The sequence below is a fragment of the Thunnus maccoyii genome, chromosome 3, assembly GCF_910596095.1.
Source record: "Thunnus maccoyii chromosome 3, fThuMac1.1, whole genome shotgun sequence".
Classification (NCBI taxonomy): Eukaryota; Metazoa; Chordata; class Actinopteri; order Scombriformes; family Scombridae; genus Thunnus; species Thunnus maccoyii.
The window spans coordinates 10,309,074-10,325,956 of NC_056535.1; the positions used below are offsets into that span (position 1 = coordinate 10,309,074).

General features: G+C 40.5%; 1 protein-coding gene across 4 annotated transcripts in view; it reads left to right on the forward strand.

Annotated features, from left to right (window-relative positions):
* Positions 1–5,629: 5,629 nt before the first annotated feature.
* adamts9 (ADAM metallopeptidase with thrombospondin type 1 motif, 9) overlaps positions 5,630–16,883 on the forward strand; it is a 46,400-nt gene continuing 35,146 nt past the window's right edge. For 3 of the 4 annotated variants that reach the window (XM_042405921.1, XM_042405924.1, XM_042405925.1), the window contains exons 1-11: positions 6,784–7,178; positions 7,489–7,889; positions 9,654–9,816; positions 11,792–12,129; positions 12,833–12,916; positions 13,017–13,141; positions 13,284–13,324; positions 13,443–13,548; positions 14,757–14,903; positions 15,635–15,776; positions 16,487–16,591. In XM_042405921.1, coding sequence (XP_042261855.1) covers positions 7,082–7,178; positions 7,489–7,889; positions 9,654–9,816; positions 11,792–12,129; positions 12,833–12,916; positions 13,017–13,141; positions 13,284–13,324; positions 13,443–13,548; positions 14,757–14,903; positions 15,635–15,776; positions 16,487–16,591 — 1,749 coding nt within the window. In that variant the 5' untranslated portion in view covers positions 6,784–7,081. Of the gene's footprint in view, positions 5,668–6,783; positions 7,179–7,488; positions 7,890–9,653; positions 9,817–11,791; positions 12,130–12,832; positions 12,917–13,016; positions 13,142–13,283; positions 13,325–13,442; positions 13,549–14,756; positions 14,904–15,634; positions 15,777–16,486; positions 16,592–16,883 lie in introns of those variants that run through there. The other variant, XM_042405923.1, reaches the window with a different exon arrangement.

Sequence of the window (16,883 nt, forward strand, 5' to 3'; positions counted from 1 at the left end):
CTAACCTTCTGTACTTATTTATTCTTCAGCAAAATAAATTCTTACAACTCTAAAAAGTCATAGGCTAATTCATTTTTGTTTAACATTTTAAAGACTGCATATCATGATTAGCTGACTATTAATTGATGTGTCCATGTATTACTCCAAATGAAGGTGAGGGTCTAGTAAAAATAGTTAATGGTACAATGGTGTTACAAACATGTATTTGTTCAGAAAAAAAATACTGTAGTCACTTTATTGTAAAAGAAACAATATCACAAGAAATATTACATAAAAAATAAATTGTTCAATTGAAAAAGTGACACTCTGGATATCAGATTCTCCAAAAACAGCCATTTGAGATGACAAGTGTGTGACCTGGACCTCACTGTTCCACACTGCCATGCAAATACTGTCTGTATCCTCCGCTGTGTCTGGCAGGTCAGCTATTACCTGGGTGTCATTCCTGATCCTCTGTGCAACACCACCTCCTGAAATATGTGTGCCTCCGTATGCAGCAGCATTGGAATTGTCTCTAGTCAGTGGTTGTAGCACAGAAGTATCGCAGCACAGCACAGAAAATATAATCAACTTCCTGCTAATTTACTGCCTTACTGTTACTATCAACCTCACCTAAGCTAATAGCTAATGCTAACTTTAGCTTAGTAAACAAGTCAAAATGCTGACTGAGATTACTCTGGGCAGCATGCATGGGAATACATTACAGTATAGTAGATTTGTGTTTATTTCTCGCTTTCCCCTGCTGCTGTTGCGCTGCACTGCACTGCTCTGTCTTATCTGTCCGTGCTCTGTCAGTGTCCTCTTTTTGCACCGCAACAGTATCAGTTATGAATTTGCTTTTCACTGTGTAAAAAAAAAAGACGTGGCGTGAGAGCATGTGAAAAGTGTCAATTGCGTGAGTCTCATGGTCAATGCAGGAGCTCTGACCTGATAATATCTTCAAATTTACAATGAAGCTCCTGTAGGACTACAGGAGATGTAGTCTCCTGTAGTCCTACAGGAGACTACATCTCCTGTAGGAGATGTCCTAAATCCACAAAAATCCACAAAATTGTAAATACAAAGAAGTGGGCTAGCATTCATGTCTAACTTTGTGTAATTACAGTACTTGTCTTCATTCTTGGTTTGCCTTCAGCTTGAAAAGTTCCTTTCCAGTGTTGATGCTGCTACTTTGGTAACACTAGTGGACATTTTCTAACATCCTAAAGGTACATTACTGTTCTATTCTGGGTACATAAAGCAGCCTTCCTGAACTTGAAAATATGCATTTGGACAACCGCATTGCCTTACAATAACAGCGAACTAACTGCAAGCTAAATACACAACACATTAAATGTTTACTGACCTGCAGCAGGATGAATGCAGTGGAACCATCTGCCCTCTCATTGGACAGATTGACTCTAAATTTGACCAATTAGATTCAGATATAAAAACAGGGTCAAAATTTGTACCCTTAAACCCCGTAGCTTGTAGCCAAGTCCCCAGGACGTGCTCTGAGCTCTAAAGCCAATTTGACATAGTGGTCAAACTGTTGAATTACAACGGCTGTAAAATGGTGGATACATTTTTTTGAGCGTTGCAACCCCGCGAAATTAATGAAAATCAGAATTTGATCCATTAGGTCCAATAACATTTGGAAAGTCTAGAAGAGCTGCACGATTGAATTGTTTTATCCCCATTCAAGTTAGCTGGAGGGCTAAACTGGAAGTTAGCGGAAGTCTCTAGTGAGCACACTGTATGGGCACTGGGCCCAGAGAGCATACGCAGTATGTTTTGGGTAATTTCTTTACAGCGGGAAGTGGGTTTTTTGGCTTCATGCGCCACTGAACAACTTTCCTCAACACTCCTAAACTTTCATAGGAATGAATGGGGCCCCGCCACCAATGCTGTATCCAGTTCTCTGTAACTTCAGTGTCGCATACACAGGTAGGGAATTTGTGTGTCTGTCTCTCAGACGTTGTGAAACCTCATTGACGAAAATACTCCTGCACAAATTTTAATTACACATACACAAAATATTTCTTCAGCTACAAAACTTTTTTAACACATGTGCAAATTATATCTGTCTGCATAAAACTTTTTCACACATGCACAAAATATTTCTACAGCTGCAAAACTTTATTGCACATTCCAAACCATTTCACAAGCTCAACATATTAATGACCCTTATTTGACTCCATATGTTAGTGCCCATCGTTTGCCTCTCATCGTGTGTTGTACATCGCTGGTTTCAAATGGCTAAATAGTCTATGCATTATAAAATACTTGCTCACTTTCCAACTCAGTGCACATGGAGATTGCCTTGTAATGAAGACAAGTTCACTGGGCCAAGAAAGTCTGCTGGGGTGGGGGGGCTGAGGGAGAGACGAGAGTAAAATGAGATTTTGAAAGCTCCACAATTAAAGTGCATCTCTTTGAAATCCCAGGCCAGGCTTGGCTACTTCATTCAAGCTTTCCGCTCCCTATCGGCCTATTATCTGATCTGGAGGGGAAGTGAAGTTTACACTGCTGATAGCTGCTCTGAATGATGCTGCCTGCGCACAACTGAGGGTGGGTGACTCTGATGACCTCAGTGACCATTGAGAACACACACACATGCACACGCCCACAGCTGTAGTGACTGTTCCATTGAGAAACATGGAGAAAAGGTCAGTTCACTGGAAATGCTGGCACACGTAGCAGTTTAAGGTGGAAGAGTCGCTCTTTAATGCATTGGAGTCAAATGCCCATTCACCATTCAGAAACTTGAAATAGTCATTCTTAGTTTGAAATGAAGGGTGTCTGTAACAACTATTCAGTGACTATGACAGCACATTAAAAAGTAAACGGCTCACTTAAAGTTATAGTCGCTGCACACAAAAACACAGCCTATAAGGCAACTTCTGCCAACTGTTTTTACTTACCTGTGACCCCTACACTGTAAAAATGTTTTATGGGGAGTTCTGGGAAAAGGGACTAATTGTGAGAGAAAGGTTGTATTTAAAGGGATTTGTGACCTGCAGCTGCCCATGTTGATGTTTTAGGTTCTACCCTGAGGAAGAACTTCCAAATAACAAGAGGAGCATAGGAAGAAAACCAGCTCCTGTGCAAAGGTGAGCAGATTTGAACTCTTTGGAGTTCATAAAGGTGATTACAAAGAACCTCTAGTGTATGTAATTCATTATAACCAGTGATCTTAATTGCTGAAATGTCAGTGACCCCTAAATCATACCTAATTAGTTCCATTACACTTTAAAATAAGTGACTACATGGTGCAAAAGGCTGGGTGGCCCATGGGTGTTTAGAAGATTATGTTGGTTTTGTGAAGTTTAGATCATACATATCAGAAATCATGATTATAAATTATTGAAATGATGTTCTCTCTAAAAAATGATCATGACTCTTTGTGTCACCACAGACCTGCACATGTAATGACCACAATGACAGAGGCGACAGAGCTTTTTGGCCTGTTTCTGCTCCGTAAGGATCCTGCAGACAAACATCATCATCTCTTTATTTTTTCAGATACTGGAGGCATTTCATGTGAGTCTTTAGTTTGAGGTATGCACCTGCAAATCCAAGTTAGCCTCCTTAATGATGGTGCGTGTTGATTGTGCACAGCAAATGAGCTGTAAAAGTCATGTGCCAGCTGCTAGCATTTATCACCACATAAGGTCTTGTGGGCGGGAAACATCCACGAACGCCTGCAGTGATGTTGCTCTGAGTGGCGTGACGACATGGAGGCCAGTTGAGTACAACTCAGGACAGAGTTGCTGGTGATGTTTATGCATTGCAAAAAATATCCAAGTTATTTTCTAATCTTTGTGCCCAGTTTTACTATTTCAGGAATTTCTCTTTCAAGGATCACTGACAAAGATTTAAACACAATTCCTAAAAGTCTAAAATAAGTCTGATGTATAATGAATGGTATTTATAATGATAATGTATTAAGATTGATGTTTTTATGTTATTCTCTCTCTGTAATCAGTGTGCTTAGTGTAGTATAAAATCTGTTGTGGCTATATGTTATCATTAAGAACAAGAATACCTTTAGTAAGCAATGTTTTCTTCATTTTTTCATACAGTAAGTTTGGGAACAGGCCCAATCTTATCGCTAAGATAATACTGATAATGTGTGTTCACTGTGGTGTGCTCTCAATGTGTTTAATTTAATGATATGAATTCCTTTATATTTTCATGACCACTTATTGCAAGCTATTCCAGTGCAGTTGGTCAGATGTTGGGAAACAGATTTAAACCCATTAGTGTGCGGTTGCCATTAACCACTTAGCCACCTGCTGCCTCATACCATTTTGGTGTTACACAATAGATTTGGCCTTGTAGGTCCATCTCAGTAATTAGTCTAGTAATTGGTGATAAGTACATTATTCAAGTAATGTAGACTAAATTACAGGACTGAAAAACTGTACCTGTCAATGTAGTTGGGATAGTGCTGATGTGGTAATAAAAACTGGCCACTAATATGCAAGAAAAAATCCTGCACCATCTTTTCATCTTCCCCTCTTTTTAACGCTACATTAGTAGGAGCAATACAATGGCAAAAAGACTGCCTCCCCACCGGTGAGTTAGTATTTTCTTCATCCTGTATCAAATAAATATGTAACAGTTGGTATGTCAGTTTTGTACCAGGTCTACATAGCTAGCTAGTTTGTAACTTTACTGTTGCCTAGCTAGCAACTCTACTTGTTTGTGTAGTTACGGTGTTTTTGACTATCACGTAATTGTCCAGTAAGCCAAGTTTAATATAGTTACAGGACTTTTCTATTGGCTTACAATGCATGTTCATATTGATGTCTAAGTTTAAAATTTGTGGAGTGGAAAGCTTTCCCACTGTCTTTCATAGCATGGCAGAAATGAACCTGACAGAGTTACCTATCCAGTAAAATTAGCCAAGAAGCATGAAATGTCATGTTAGAAGATGCCAAGCCCAAAAAAACTGTATAATGGCATAACAAAGGAATGCCTGTTACTAGCACATATCCAGACAAGTGTTAGAAAGGTGAGCTTGTTATACAATCATTTTAAAACAATATCTTAACTTTTACAAGAGAAAGGGTTTCAATGATAGAAACAACCAATGACAGATAAACCTCCAGTAGCCTCCGGTACTGGACAGCTTCCACCTACACTGCTGTAGTAAGCGTTTCTAGCTAGCTTAAAAGTTTGTGTCAGGTTCTATCTCAGTTATAAGTTACCAGAGCTGTTATTTAGCTGGAATCTTGCAATCACCAAACAGCTGAATTCACTTTTAAATGGTGGTAAAATAGAAATATGTTGAATATATGATTAATGCAGTTATGACTTCCCAAGATATAAAATGTATATTAGCCCACGTTGTTGTCATTTAATTATCTTGAAACAGTTTACCAAGAAACAAAGTTCGGCTAATATAATGAGGTTTATGTTTAGGCTAATGTGCAGTAGCAGGAAATGCACAGGTGTAATCAATGATGATTAATTAATGGCTGCATTCCATTTAGGTTTGTTCCTATCAGGGTCTAGGGATTGTGCATGCTCACTTACTGGTCTGGTTTATTGGGACTCTTGAATGGAGCAAAGCCATCATCAGTATCAGTATTAGTTTCAGCTGTGCTCTTCCTGCTATGAAAACTCAAAATATCTGCTATGACAAAGGCCTGTTATTTTAGATGTACGTAACTCCATTAGGTAGGTCATGTTTCCATTCTTGGTCCTTGGTATGTATGATGGATTTTATAGTCAGACCAATACTGGATTTTTGAAGCTGTTACCGATATTGACATTTGAGAGTGAAAAAAAAAATTGGCTGATAGCTGATATCATTTTATGAACATTAAATATCTAAATATTTTTTAAGGACTTTTACCTCGACATGTAAGCGGGACATTTTTCAATTAACAGATAAACTTCTCAGTGGTCTCTTGTGGACAAACTATGTAATTGCGATACTTTTTCTAAACTACCTCATACATACACTACATTATTTGTCATTGCTGTCCTGTTCAGATGATTTACCGGTCTAGCTCTAGTTGATATACCTATTTGGAACATATTAGAAAAAGTTAAGAGAATAAGTTGTGTATTCTGTCTGTAGCTCTGTGTGTGCATGCGTGTGCGTGTAGGGGAGGGGGGTCGCATGAATGGGGCAGGAGGCAGACTGGATAGCCCACTCTTTGATCCTCCACATAACAAAGGCACCTATAAAGGCGTCCATACAGGCTGAGGCTGTAGCATTGTTCTGCTGAGGAGACTATAGCTCATAAAACCATTACCATTATCCCTACACAATACCTTTTCCAGCACCTACTTAAGACCTCAAATCACTACTGTATATGGCTACGCTGCTTGCCAGTTTGCATTTTGTCACTCTGTGATCCCATGAACTTCTAAGTATACAGCCATGCCCATGGCCCCAGGGCAGGCATTTCCTATACGGGCCCCACCTCACTGTCATGGTCGCCGTTCTGCTCTGCACACTGCAACTGCCCACCCCTCTAAAACCAGATTTACCCAGAACTATTGAAAGTAGGCTAGTATGCCAATTTATATGACAGTGCGAATTTACCATTTAATCACACATGTATTCATCTTTCCCATTATGCTAGTTCTTTTGGGCCCTTTATGGTCATGGGGACCCTTGCGTTGGACTATTAGTAATTTACTGTAAAAAAAAAAAAATCCAAGAGACATCTGAACAACGCATTAACTGATCATAACATCATACAAAGTGGACCTAAGTAACCACCCTTGTCACTACAGTATATAACGGGAGTGGCTTCACTGTAGCACCAGTGTACCTTGCCTGACTGAGCCCGCCCCTAGCTGGGGAGAGAGCTGGTGCACAGGCTTGCAGCGGAGCCCATCGCAGTAGACTGTCTGAGCAGCCCACCCCTCTCTGCAGTATGCATGTTCGCCAGGGAATCCGCGAAGCGCTCACGTCCCAGCAGTGTACTTTACCGGCCAGAGACCATCTACTGAAGAGTCGAGGATAATAAAATTGGATGTGGCAGGCGGACCGGAGGCGGAAAGCCCGGAGTGACCGGAGGAATACAGTATTACTACAGGAATACAGGCTGCCGCTCTCCTCTGAACGTGGACAATCATGCATGTGCTCTTCTGGGGCTTGGGGTTCCTACTATTCCCTGATTTCTTGAATGTAGTCGCATCTACGGGGAGATTGCTTTTGAATTCAAGCACAGGTAAAGACTGTCGCTCTGACATCCCCCCGCTTTTTCTCTTATCGAGTTATTTTCTAACACGGAGGTCAGAGAATGAATGAGTTTTGAATTCAGCCAAGCACATGACTTGCAGCGCTTTCTAGTTACCTAAAGTTCACTGATTGTCATTTCCTTGCAACGCTGTAAAACAAGTGATTTTTCAAGAAAGTAAACATTGATATCTAAATCATAATCTACAGATTAACACATCTAGGCTTGTTGATTTGTACTGATGCTGTTGGACTACCACTTAATCCTTAATCATTGTTATTCTTCTGCCTTTATTCCCCAGGAAAAGAGGAGATCGGCGCGTATGAGATTGTAACACCGGTGCGAGTGAATGAAGCCGGTGACAAGTTTCCAACCAGTGTGCACTTCAAGAGGAAAAGACGAAGTTTGGATGAGAGCACCGGCAATAGTACGGATCACTGGGCCTCGCCAAATATCCACTACAGGATATCTGCTTTCGGACAGAACTATCACCTCAACCTCACGCTGGAATCGGGATTTATCGCACCTCTCTACACTGTGACAATACTTGGAGTACCCAGAGGAGATAACATAACGGGTTTTGCGACAGATGGGGTGGTGGAGGAGGAGGAGGAGGACACGGAGTTAAGGCACTGCTTTTATAAAGGACATGTAAATGCACAAGCAGAACACGCCGCAGTCATCAGTTTGTGCTCCGGACTGGTGAGTTTTTACGCACGGAGACTCGCCGTGCATGTGATGACTTTACGACAGGGTGTTTTACTTTTCCACCATGGCTTTTTAGGCACCATTATTGCTTACACAAGGCTTGAAAAGCTGCCTCACCATTGCCCGAGAAAAAAAAAAATCTATTTTGAAGTTTTGCGCACACGTCCCATCTTTGCGCGCTATCAAATCAAGTCATTATTAGTCAGTCTATTATGGCGTTTTTTTAACATCTTTGTATCATAAGTCAAAAACATAACTGCGAATCCTTATTGGCTGTATAAAATTAAATAAGTGAAATTGGAAACAATTTTAATAACCTAGATTTTTGTTGAAAGGAAAATAAGAGTTGAGACTGCATGGCTTGTCAAAACTGATATTTGTTTCTGTTGATTCTGTTGTGGGCTGCTTACAGAGACGAAAGAACTCTTAAATTTGCAGAGGATTGTCCTGATTTGTGGTGTCCATTATCTACAGTCGAGTTTAATGAACACTCTGCTCTATATTTTACTTCCATGCCTCTCTCTGGTCTCCCGGTAGTCGGTGACGTGTTTACGCACGCTAGTACAGCGGGAGTACGGGTGGTACTGACGTCATCATGAAATGGTCCCACTCCCGGGCTTGCTGAAGCATGACTTTTTGAGTGGAGCAAAAGTGCACTCTGGGTTTATACATAGAAACCACAGTGAGGTGACAGATATAAGCAAGGGGTCAATTTCTTCCCTAATGACAAATCAAATACAAAATGCTTTGAATGCTCTGCTCCGCCAAGAGCTTTAGGGAGTTGAGCTGACATTTATGGAGCATATCTTATTATTTATTCAAGACCTCTGAGGGCATATCATTTTAGAACAGGCAATACTGCCAGTGACCACAATTGTATTTATTTCTGTACATCCTAGAACATCGTGACACTTGTTGTCCTGCAGGAACATGCTCTTTGCCTTGCCAGCTCCCCTCAATCAAAGTGCAGGTCCTAACACAGTAATAGAAATAGTGTCTTGCTTAAGGGAACATGAGCAGGAAGCTTCTCCCTTGTGTCTCCTTGCTGAAGAACAGTCCAGCCCGTTGCACATGCAGGAACATGGATTGTTGTTATAATAATCATGTTTGCTATTATCAGGGATTATAAATATGACTTGTGCCAAACATAATTGTGTCAAATGTATTTCAGCCTGCAGGCATGCCATGACGGTTCTCCACCCAATGAGCAACAAGTGAAATGTGCTTGCGTTGGCATGTACCTAATCTGGCACATCATGGACCTCCAAGTTATCGAGTTGCACTAAATGTGCCACGTGAAATACATGTAACAGGGCTTTCTGCATGCTTGCCAAGAAAGCAACAACATGCATTCTCTCTGTTGCCCTGATAGGCATCATAGATCACAATAATCTTTTCCTTCTGTTTAGGGACTACTCTTACATGCATGCAAATTCACTTATTTCACCTTTTTATGAAAGCCCTTAGGCCTTGGCATTGCTTATTTGTTTTGCTAATGGATGGTAAATGAGCCACATTCCACTGTTGCTTTCTGTAAATATTTTTTAAAGTAAATATACATTGCATTAGACTGGTATAGCAGCTCACTGATTAACAAGAAGATCATTAAACTTTATAATATTCCCCTTGGTCCCGTCATTTTTAGATTTGACAAGTTGTCTCCATGTTTGTGTATTTTGTTGATTCCTGAAAAGGAATACTCATTCGTAGAAAATGGATGGATGGAGATTAACTGTTATGCGTTTTTTCTGCTTCCAGCTTGGGACTTTCAGGTCTCCAGAAGGGGAGTATTTTGTGGAGCCCCTTCACAGCTATCAAGGAGAACACTATGAAGAGGAACACACAAAACCTCATATTGTATACAGAAAGAATGCCCCCAAGAAAGAGACATCCGGGGAGGACTCAGCTTGTGACACTTCAGGTATGGTGTGTTACATGATGGATTTGCATGCATGCAATTTACACAGACAGTCTCCGCACAAATATACACACACATAGATCACACAAACATACACTGATGCAACCTTAATGCTGCTACACATATGCTTGCAAACATAAATGCAGGCATGCACAGTTACTGTACATGTACACAGACTTCACCACTAAGCTGGCCAGGCCAATCAGCAGACTTGAATATCTGCTCCACTAAACCCTCACCCAGCTGGTCAGCACACTGCTGCTTCTGAGCGTGGACCTTTCAGGAGCTCTGTGTATGTATGTGCTTGTGTGTATTCATGCAGTACATGTGCTTGTGAGTAAAGCATTAGTCAGTTTTTTTTGTCTGTATATGCATGTGTTATCAGACCTTTAAATTAGTTCCTACAGATGTAAACAGGCGTAATCATTGCGTCACTCCCAAAGTCCCCACTATCATTTGTAACAGGAACCGATTATGTAATAGTAACTGAGCTTATTGAGCTATTAGAGTGATTGTAGTGTGGTATTAACATATATGACTTATCTGGATCAAACAAATAAAGCTGGTATGTGTGGCTGGATATTATGTAGATTTTGAAAGAAAAAAATTAAAAAAGTGAAGTGAAAGAAAATGGCTTTACAACACTGGATTCTTAATTGTAAAATCACAGAAAATGTTATTATAATTGTTAAAATAGTATGATATTGTTAACTATTCAGTTGTTCTGTGCTATTTATTGTGACATAGTCATGAAATGTCACTATGTAATTTATATATTTTCCCCATTAATAGGCCACAAATGGAAGTGTAGTGACCGAATTAAACCGCAAGTATGGTGTGAAACCATCTCAGTTCACACATCATTTCATAGCTTGCACAGTTAGCGCATACAGCTGCCACACAGTAGTGAGGAAGCTTTCCAACTCTCACACAGGAAAAAAATCATTTGGAAGTTCACCCCTGTATCATCCCATCTCAGTTTACTGGCTGAACTTCCTGTTGACTCTTGTACTTCCTCTGCCTCTTTGATAAGAAAGTTGGGTAGACCCACTGCCATGAACATGCAGTGTAAATTGTATAAAAGCAAAGTGATGCCAACTTGAAACTGTCAAATAATCAAATCTAAGACAATAAATCTGAATATATTTTCTTTTCGTCTGTTGGACATCTTTCAGCAGATTCCTTTGACCCGTTCTGTAATACAGTATTTTTGTGTGTGTGTGTGTGTGTGTGTGTGTGTATCTTTGATATCATAGCCTGAGGGAACATACATTTGACTAAGAGCCATTTTAGGCAAGAGTGATTCATCTTTGTACAAAGCTCCATTGTTATCTTGTATGTTTTGAAGTAGAGAAAATTGTTCTTTTTGATCAGACTCATAAATCACGGACACTTTAAGTGTAATGTAACATGTTGTAGTCTAGTTTCCTGTTAATAGGTGGTGATGCATTGCTGGTGGTCCAGAAGGTTGATTTACATGTGCTGAGAAAACAAAAAAAAAAGACCAAGATTCAGCAGTTTTGTTGCCACATAATGATAAAATCTGACTTAATTTCTCTCAACATTGAAGTTCTGCTCCTGCCCAGTAGTTGGACTGTCTTCTTTTGGTGTGTGCACTGCAGTTTGTGCTCCATTTTTTTATGGCTGGGTGCCAGGTTTACCTAGCCTGAACTCTTTGCCCTCCTCTCTCCCCTCTTCTGAGAGAGAAAAAAGGCACTCCAGGCAGTGTTCATTTGTCAACCCGCTCTGAGCAACAATAAACAAAGGGAAAAGAGGCAGCAACATATTTTAACAATACCAACTTACAGACAGCCAGCTCACCTCATGCATCTCCACCTTTAAAGGCATACACCACATGTATAGCTGAGTAGCTAACACATTATATCTTGTCTTGTTTTCCTGACCCAGTGTATTTCCCATCATCCCTGCATCTTTGTGTATTTACATATGCTCCACTCCTTCTGGCTTCTCTCTCTAGGACACAAACACAGACATAAGAGGCACAAGCTGAAGAGAAGGCAGGCAGCAGGGGTGACCACTGTGTCTAATGCAGCCCCCGTGGTCAGCGCTGGTATATTCAGTGACATGGAGTCACTGAGTGCCGTTCTGACCAGAGATGCCTTGCTCAGATCAGAGAGCAGCAGTGCTAGCGCTAGACCATCAAATGATAGCAGTGGTGACTCAGGACCTCACAGGAGATCAAAGCGTTTCCTCTCCTACCCGCGCTTCGTTGAAGTCATGCTGGTGGCCGACAGCAAAATGGTGGAGCATCACGGCAGCAACCTACAGCACTACATACTCACATTAATGTCCATAGTAAGTTCTGATATATCAAAGGGCTTCAAGGCTGCTAATAGAAAAATGTTTGGTTGTGAGAGGGGGTCCGCTATGCGATTGCAGTGTGTTTATGTGTCTGTATACTGTATATATGCACATATTGACAGAAAATAGCTGCATATGTACATCTGCATTTGTATAGTAGATGTATGTCCCTGCACTGCTTTGCTGTTTGTGCTGCAAGTCCGTCAGCTTGCATTTGGAGGAGGGCTGTGGGAGGGAAAAGGGCAGCCCAGGGCAGGGGTAAACACCACTTTCAAACGGCCAGGGGGAGGAGAGGGCAGCTTGAGGCAGAGCCTGTCTGACAGCTTTGATGAATGTTAAAAAATAAGCTCAGGTATGTCACATAGACCGCATACTCTCGGCCACTTCAAATACAAGCTTCCGCAGGCGTCTGAGGCCGGCAGTCCTCAGGGGGAGGCTGAGATGACCTATATTCTGGTCTTGGCAAAGGCTGCTTTCTCCACAGGGGCGCAGGCCATTATCAACTTGATCCTCCAATCAACCAAATTCTCTGGTACTTGCTTGAAACTGCAGGATGGCAGTCCATGATCAAGATACCAGTAAATATACTGTGTCACGTTTAAGCTGGTTTACGTTAATGAAAACACTGCAATGTATTGAGCCTCATAGTAGAAGTAATCATAACTGCATGTTGATGTTTTTTTTTTCTTTTATTCAGGTATCTTCCATCTACAAGGATCCCAGCATTGGCAATCTGATTAACATTGTGATTGTGAAGTTAGTCATAATAAACAACGAGCTGGTAAGTGACATATTTGCATATTTACGTCCATAAATATGTTGTGTCTACACATTTGACAAATGAAATTTCACATTTTTCTCTCACTTTATATTTTTTTTAGGATGGTCCCGTCATTTCGTTTAATGCACAGACCACTTTAAAGAACTTCTGCATTTGGCAGCAGAGTCAAAATATCCTGGATGATAATCATCACTCCCATCATGACACTGCCATCCTCATCACAAGGTATAAGAAAAAAATATTTTTTTGATGCATATAGTATCAGTTGCTTCAAAGGCTTGGATTAAGTAAATAAAGAGATCCTTGAAGGTTGGGACCTTTGTACAGTGTCATTGACCATGACCCATTATCTATGTCTTCACCACAGGCAAGACATCTGCAGAGCAAGGGATAAATGTGACACCTTGGGTAAGTGGATTTATTTTCAAATGGGCTGACTTATAACCACAAACTTTTATATGCTTTACATGCTGAAAATGATAAAGGTATTAATGAGGAAGAATGAAATGAGCCTCTTGTCATTCAGGACTTGCAGAGTTGGGGACCGTGTGTGATCCGTACAGGAGCTGCAGCATCAGTGAGGACAATGGACTGAGCACTGCATTCACCATTGCCCATGAACTTGGCCATGTGTAAGTACAGCATGTTTCTAATGATTTTTTTTATCTCAAGTTTTGTCAGCACTCCCAGTTAGTGAAACTTTTGGCTACAGTGAGACATTGGTAGAACTTCAAAAGTCTCTCTAGGAATCTACAAATGCCTTACCAGCAGATGGGGATCAAGGAATCTTGAGTATTTAGACGAAACAACGGCTGTACATTTTCCCAGTATTATCTTTTGGTTGTGCGTGTTTCTAATCACATATCCTCATTTTTGTTGCCTTTAATTTTGAGAGAAAAAATAAGAAAAGCATCTGTAGATTTGTCTCTCAGAATTGAAAAGTAAAAACCACTGGTTGTTGATCATTGCCCCTCAGCAAACTCTGTATTGTCCAAAGTCCTGAGTCAGCCAGAGCTGGGAGGGGGGTTAGCCTACTACACTGGAGACTGTTACAGACCTCAACAGCCCTCATCATCTCTAACAAATGCTCTTTCTAACCACTAAACAAATGGTGGGATTGTTGAATTCCATTTTTATCCGCATCAAGCTGTGACAACATGCTTGATGACTGCTTAGCCATAGAGCTCAGTGCTATATGGTACCTGGCAGGTGGGGTGCCGGGTAGGTCAGAGGGAGGGCTGTAGGCAGTATGGTGCTGTACCTGTCCAGCACCAACCAGGATAATATTTTTTCACCCTGCAGGAGCTTTAATGCTTCCCTTATACTCACTGTGCTCTGATTTTTACATCTAAATCTTTCTGCCCAGTGTTCATATACTTTAATATTGTGCTGGTTTCTTTCCAAAATCCCTACAGGCAGGCAAGATAAATGTTCTGCGATATTTTCAACAGCAAGCTTGAATGGCTTTCCCAGAGCCAATAACACAGTGACAGCAGAAATATAGGATCACTGTATAGATTTAAAACATGTAGCTGAACAATGAAACACATTGAAACACAAAAAATACAATTTTCAATTGGAGTCTTGCCTATGTTGGTTCAAGAAACACTAAAATATTAAAACTTTAAAGTCCCAGCCAGAGACGGTACAGAGGCATTTGTCACTATAGTACTAGCTTTGTTACAGTTATATCAGCCAGGCAGTGGCCTTGCAGAGCTGTGCTTCTGTGCCACGTAAACTACGAGTAGAATTATTACTAGAAATAGGAAGGAAACCTCCCAAACTTCTCAGCAATAGTATTATTTTGTTTGATGCCTGTTTGTCTGTTTTTCTTTGCTAGGTTCAACATGCCTCATGATGACAGTAACAAGTGTAAGGAGGATGGAGTGAAGATTCAGCAACATGTGATGGCTCCCACGCTTAACTACAACACAAACCCTTGGATGTGGTCCAAGTGTAGCAGGAAGTACATCACAGAGTTCCTTGAGTATGTTGTACTCGTTTCTCCACCATTGTTCCAAACATACATAGGGATTAGATCATGTAGTTTATGTTTTTAGTACTGTTTTGGAGAAATCACTGAACAACTCAAACAACCTGAAATGAAATAGGATATGCCAAGGCGTAAGGTCATGTAAAAATATCTTAGTTGGAGTTTTTAATTTATGTTTTCTAAGCTTTTTGAAAGATTCAGCGTTTGTGAAACTGTATCATAGAGATTCCACAAATAGTTTCCATAAACATAAAAGCACACATACAACAGGGAGAGTGCAGCCTATGCATACAGTCGTTTTTTTCACTTTTGGCAGCGACAGCCAACTTTCTAAGTTATGAACACCGGCACTCACAAAACTGTCATCATTTCTCAGGGCAGTTGCAGCCTCTAGTTGTTTCTCCCCCAAGTCTTTTTAAAATGAAATGGAAAAAGATGGGCTGGTATCTGGCAACTATCCACAATCCCCTCCTTAACCCCAACTATCCAAAGTTCTCTTTGCAACCCCTCAAACAACTCATAAACTCACCCCCAACTACTACATATTGCTGATTAAATATAATCAGAGTTCTGTCAACATTAAGTACAAGCTGTCTGTACAGTAGGGGTTCTATTTATGTACAGAAAAATAACCTCTCCGGCTGTACTGAGTGTGTTTTCTGTCTGTTTGTGTCTTTTGTTTTTCCCTTTTTTCTTTAAGTCATTTTATTTTTATTTCTTAATAGCACAGGATATGGTGAGTGCTTGCTCGACGAACCCATTTCTAGGCCTTACACTCTCTCGCAGCAGCTGCCTGGACGGATATACAATGTCAATAAACAGTGTGAATTGATATTTGGGCCGGGAACGCAGGTGTGCCCTTATATGGTAAGTGAAGTTGGTGTGCAAATCTAAACTGTCATGTTGTACACGTGGGTCTCTGAGAGAAGCCTCTTGTGTTATGATCATGTGCTGCAGTGGTTTTCAGCTAACTCTGAAGTCACTTGCTGTATTTAGTAACTAAATACTGATCTACATTCTCTCCTTCTGAGAAAAAAAACAAACGAAATACACAAAACACCTTTAATAAACTTTTAAAACATTGTATCTCTACCTATGAATTCTGCTAATAACTCCTTTAAAACATGAATAAGATGAAAAGTGGAATCAGGTTTGACTCATCACAGCAAACCGTCCAGCTACTGTATATTTATTTTCATAATTTAAATGAAGAAAATGCAGAAATATCTCCAATAACGCAGCATGTCTTACACCATTAAGCACTGTGAAATAGTTTTCTTGGCTCATGTTTTTCCCTTAGAAAGAAAGGTCAAATGTAATGGCTGATACAGCAAATGTACTGTACAGAGTCACCCTCTGGCATAATGTTTGATAATGTGTGATAAACTGGTTTTCTGCCAATTGGAGTCTATATATGAAGAGAGTTGTCTACGTTGAGGTTATTTAAAATGTCAATTAAGTGTCCTATCTTGTTCTAACAGTTTTTCTGGAATCTCAGAAATACTCTTAACACCGTGTGTGTGTGTGTGTGTGTGTGTGTGTGTGTGTGTGTGTGTGTTCGTTTGTGTGTTTATCAGACCCAGTGTCGGAGGCTGTGGTGCACCAGTCCAGAGGGCGCCCAGCGGGGCTGCAGGACCCAGCACATGCCATGGGCAGATGGCACTGACTGCTCCCCTGGAAAGGTAAATGTCATGTGGAAATGAAGACAGATGCTTATAGAGAGCACTGTGTGTGGGAACATTGTGAAGTAAAAAAGAAAGTAGAAAGACGCCTTTTTGATAATAAAAAAAAGCATCAAGAGCAAGAAGTGTGGAATTTAAATTATTTTTTTTTTAGTGAAGAACTTTGGGATGGACATGTAAAGGGAAAAAGTGTTTTAACACTCTATGAGAATGCCACATTTTTATCCATTACATTATGGCTTAATACTCATATGGTTCTGTGTTAAGAAGGGACAATCCTCACCACATTTCC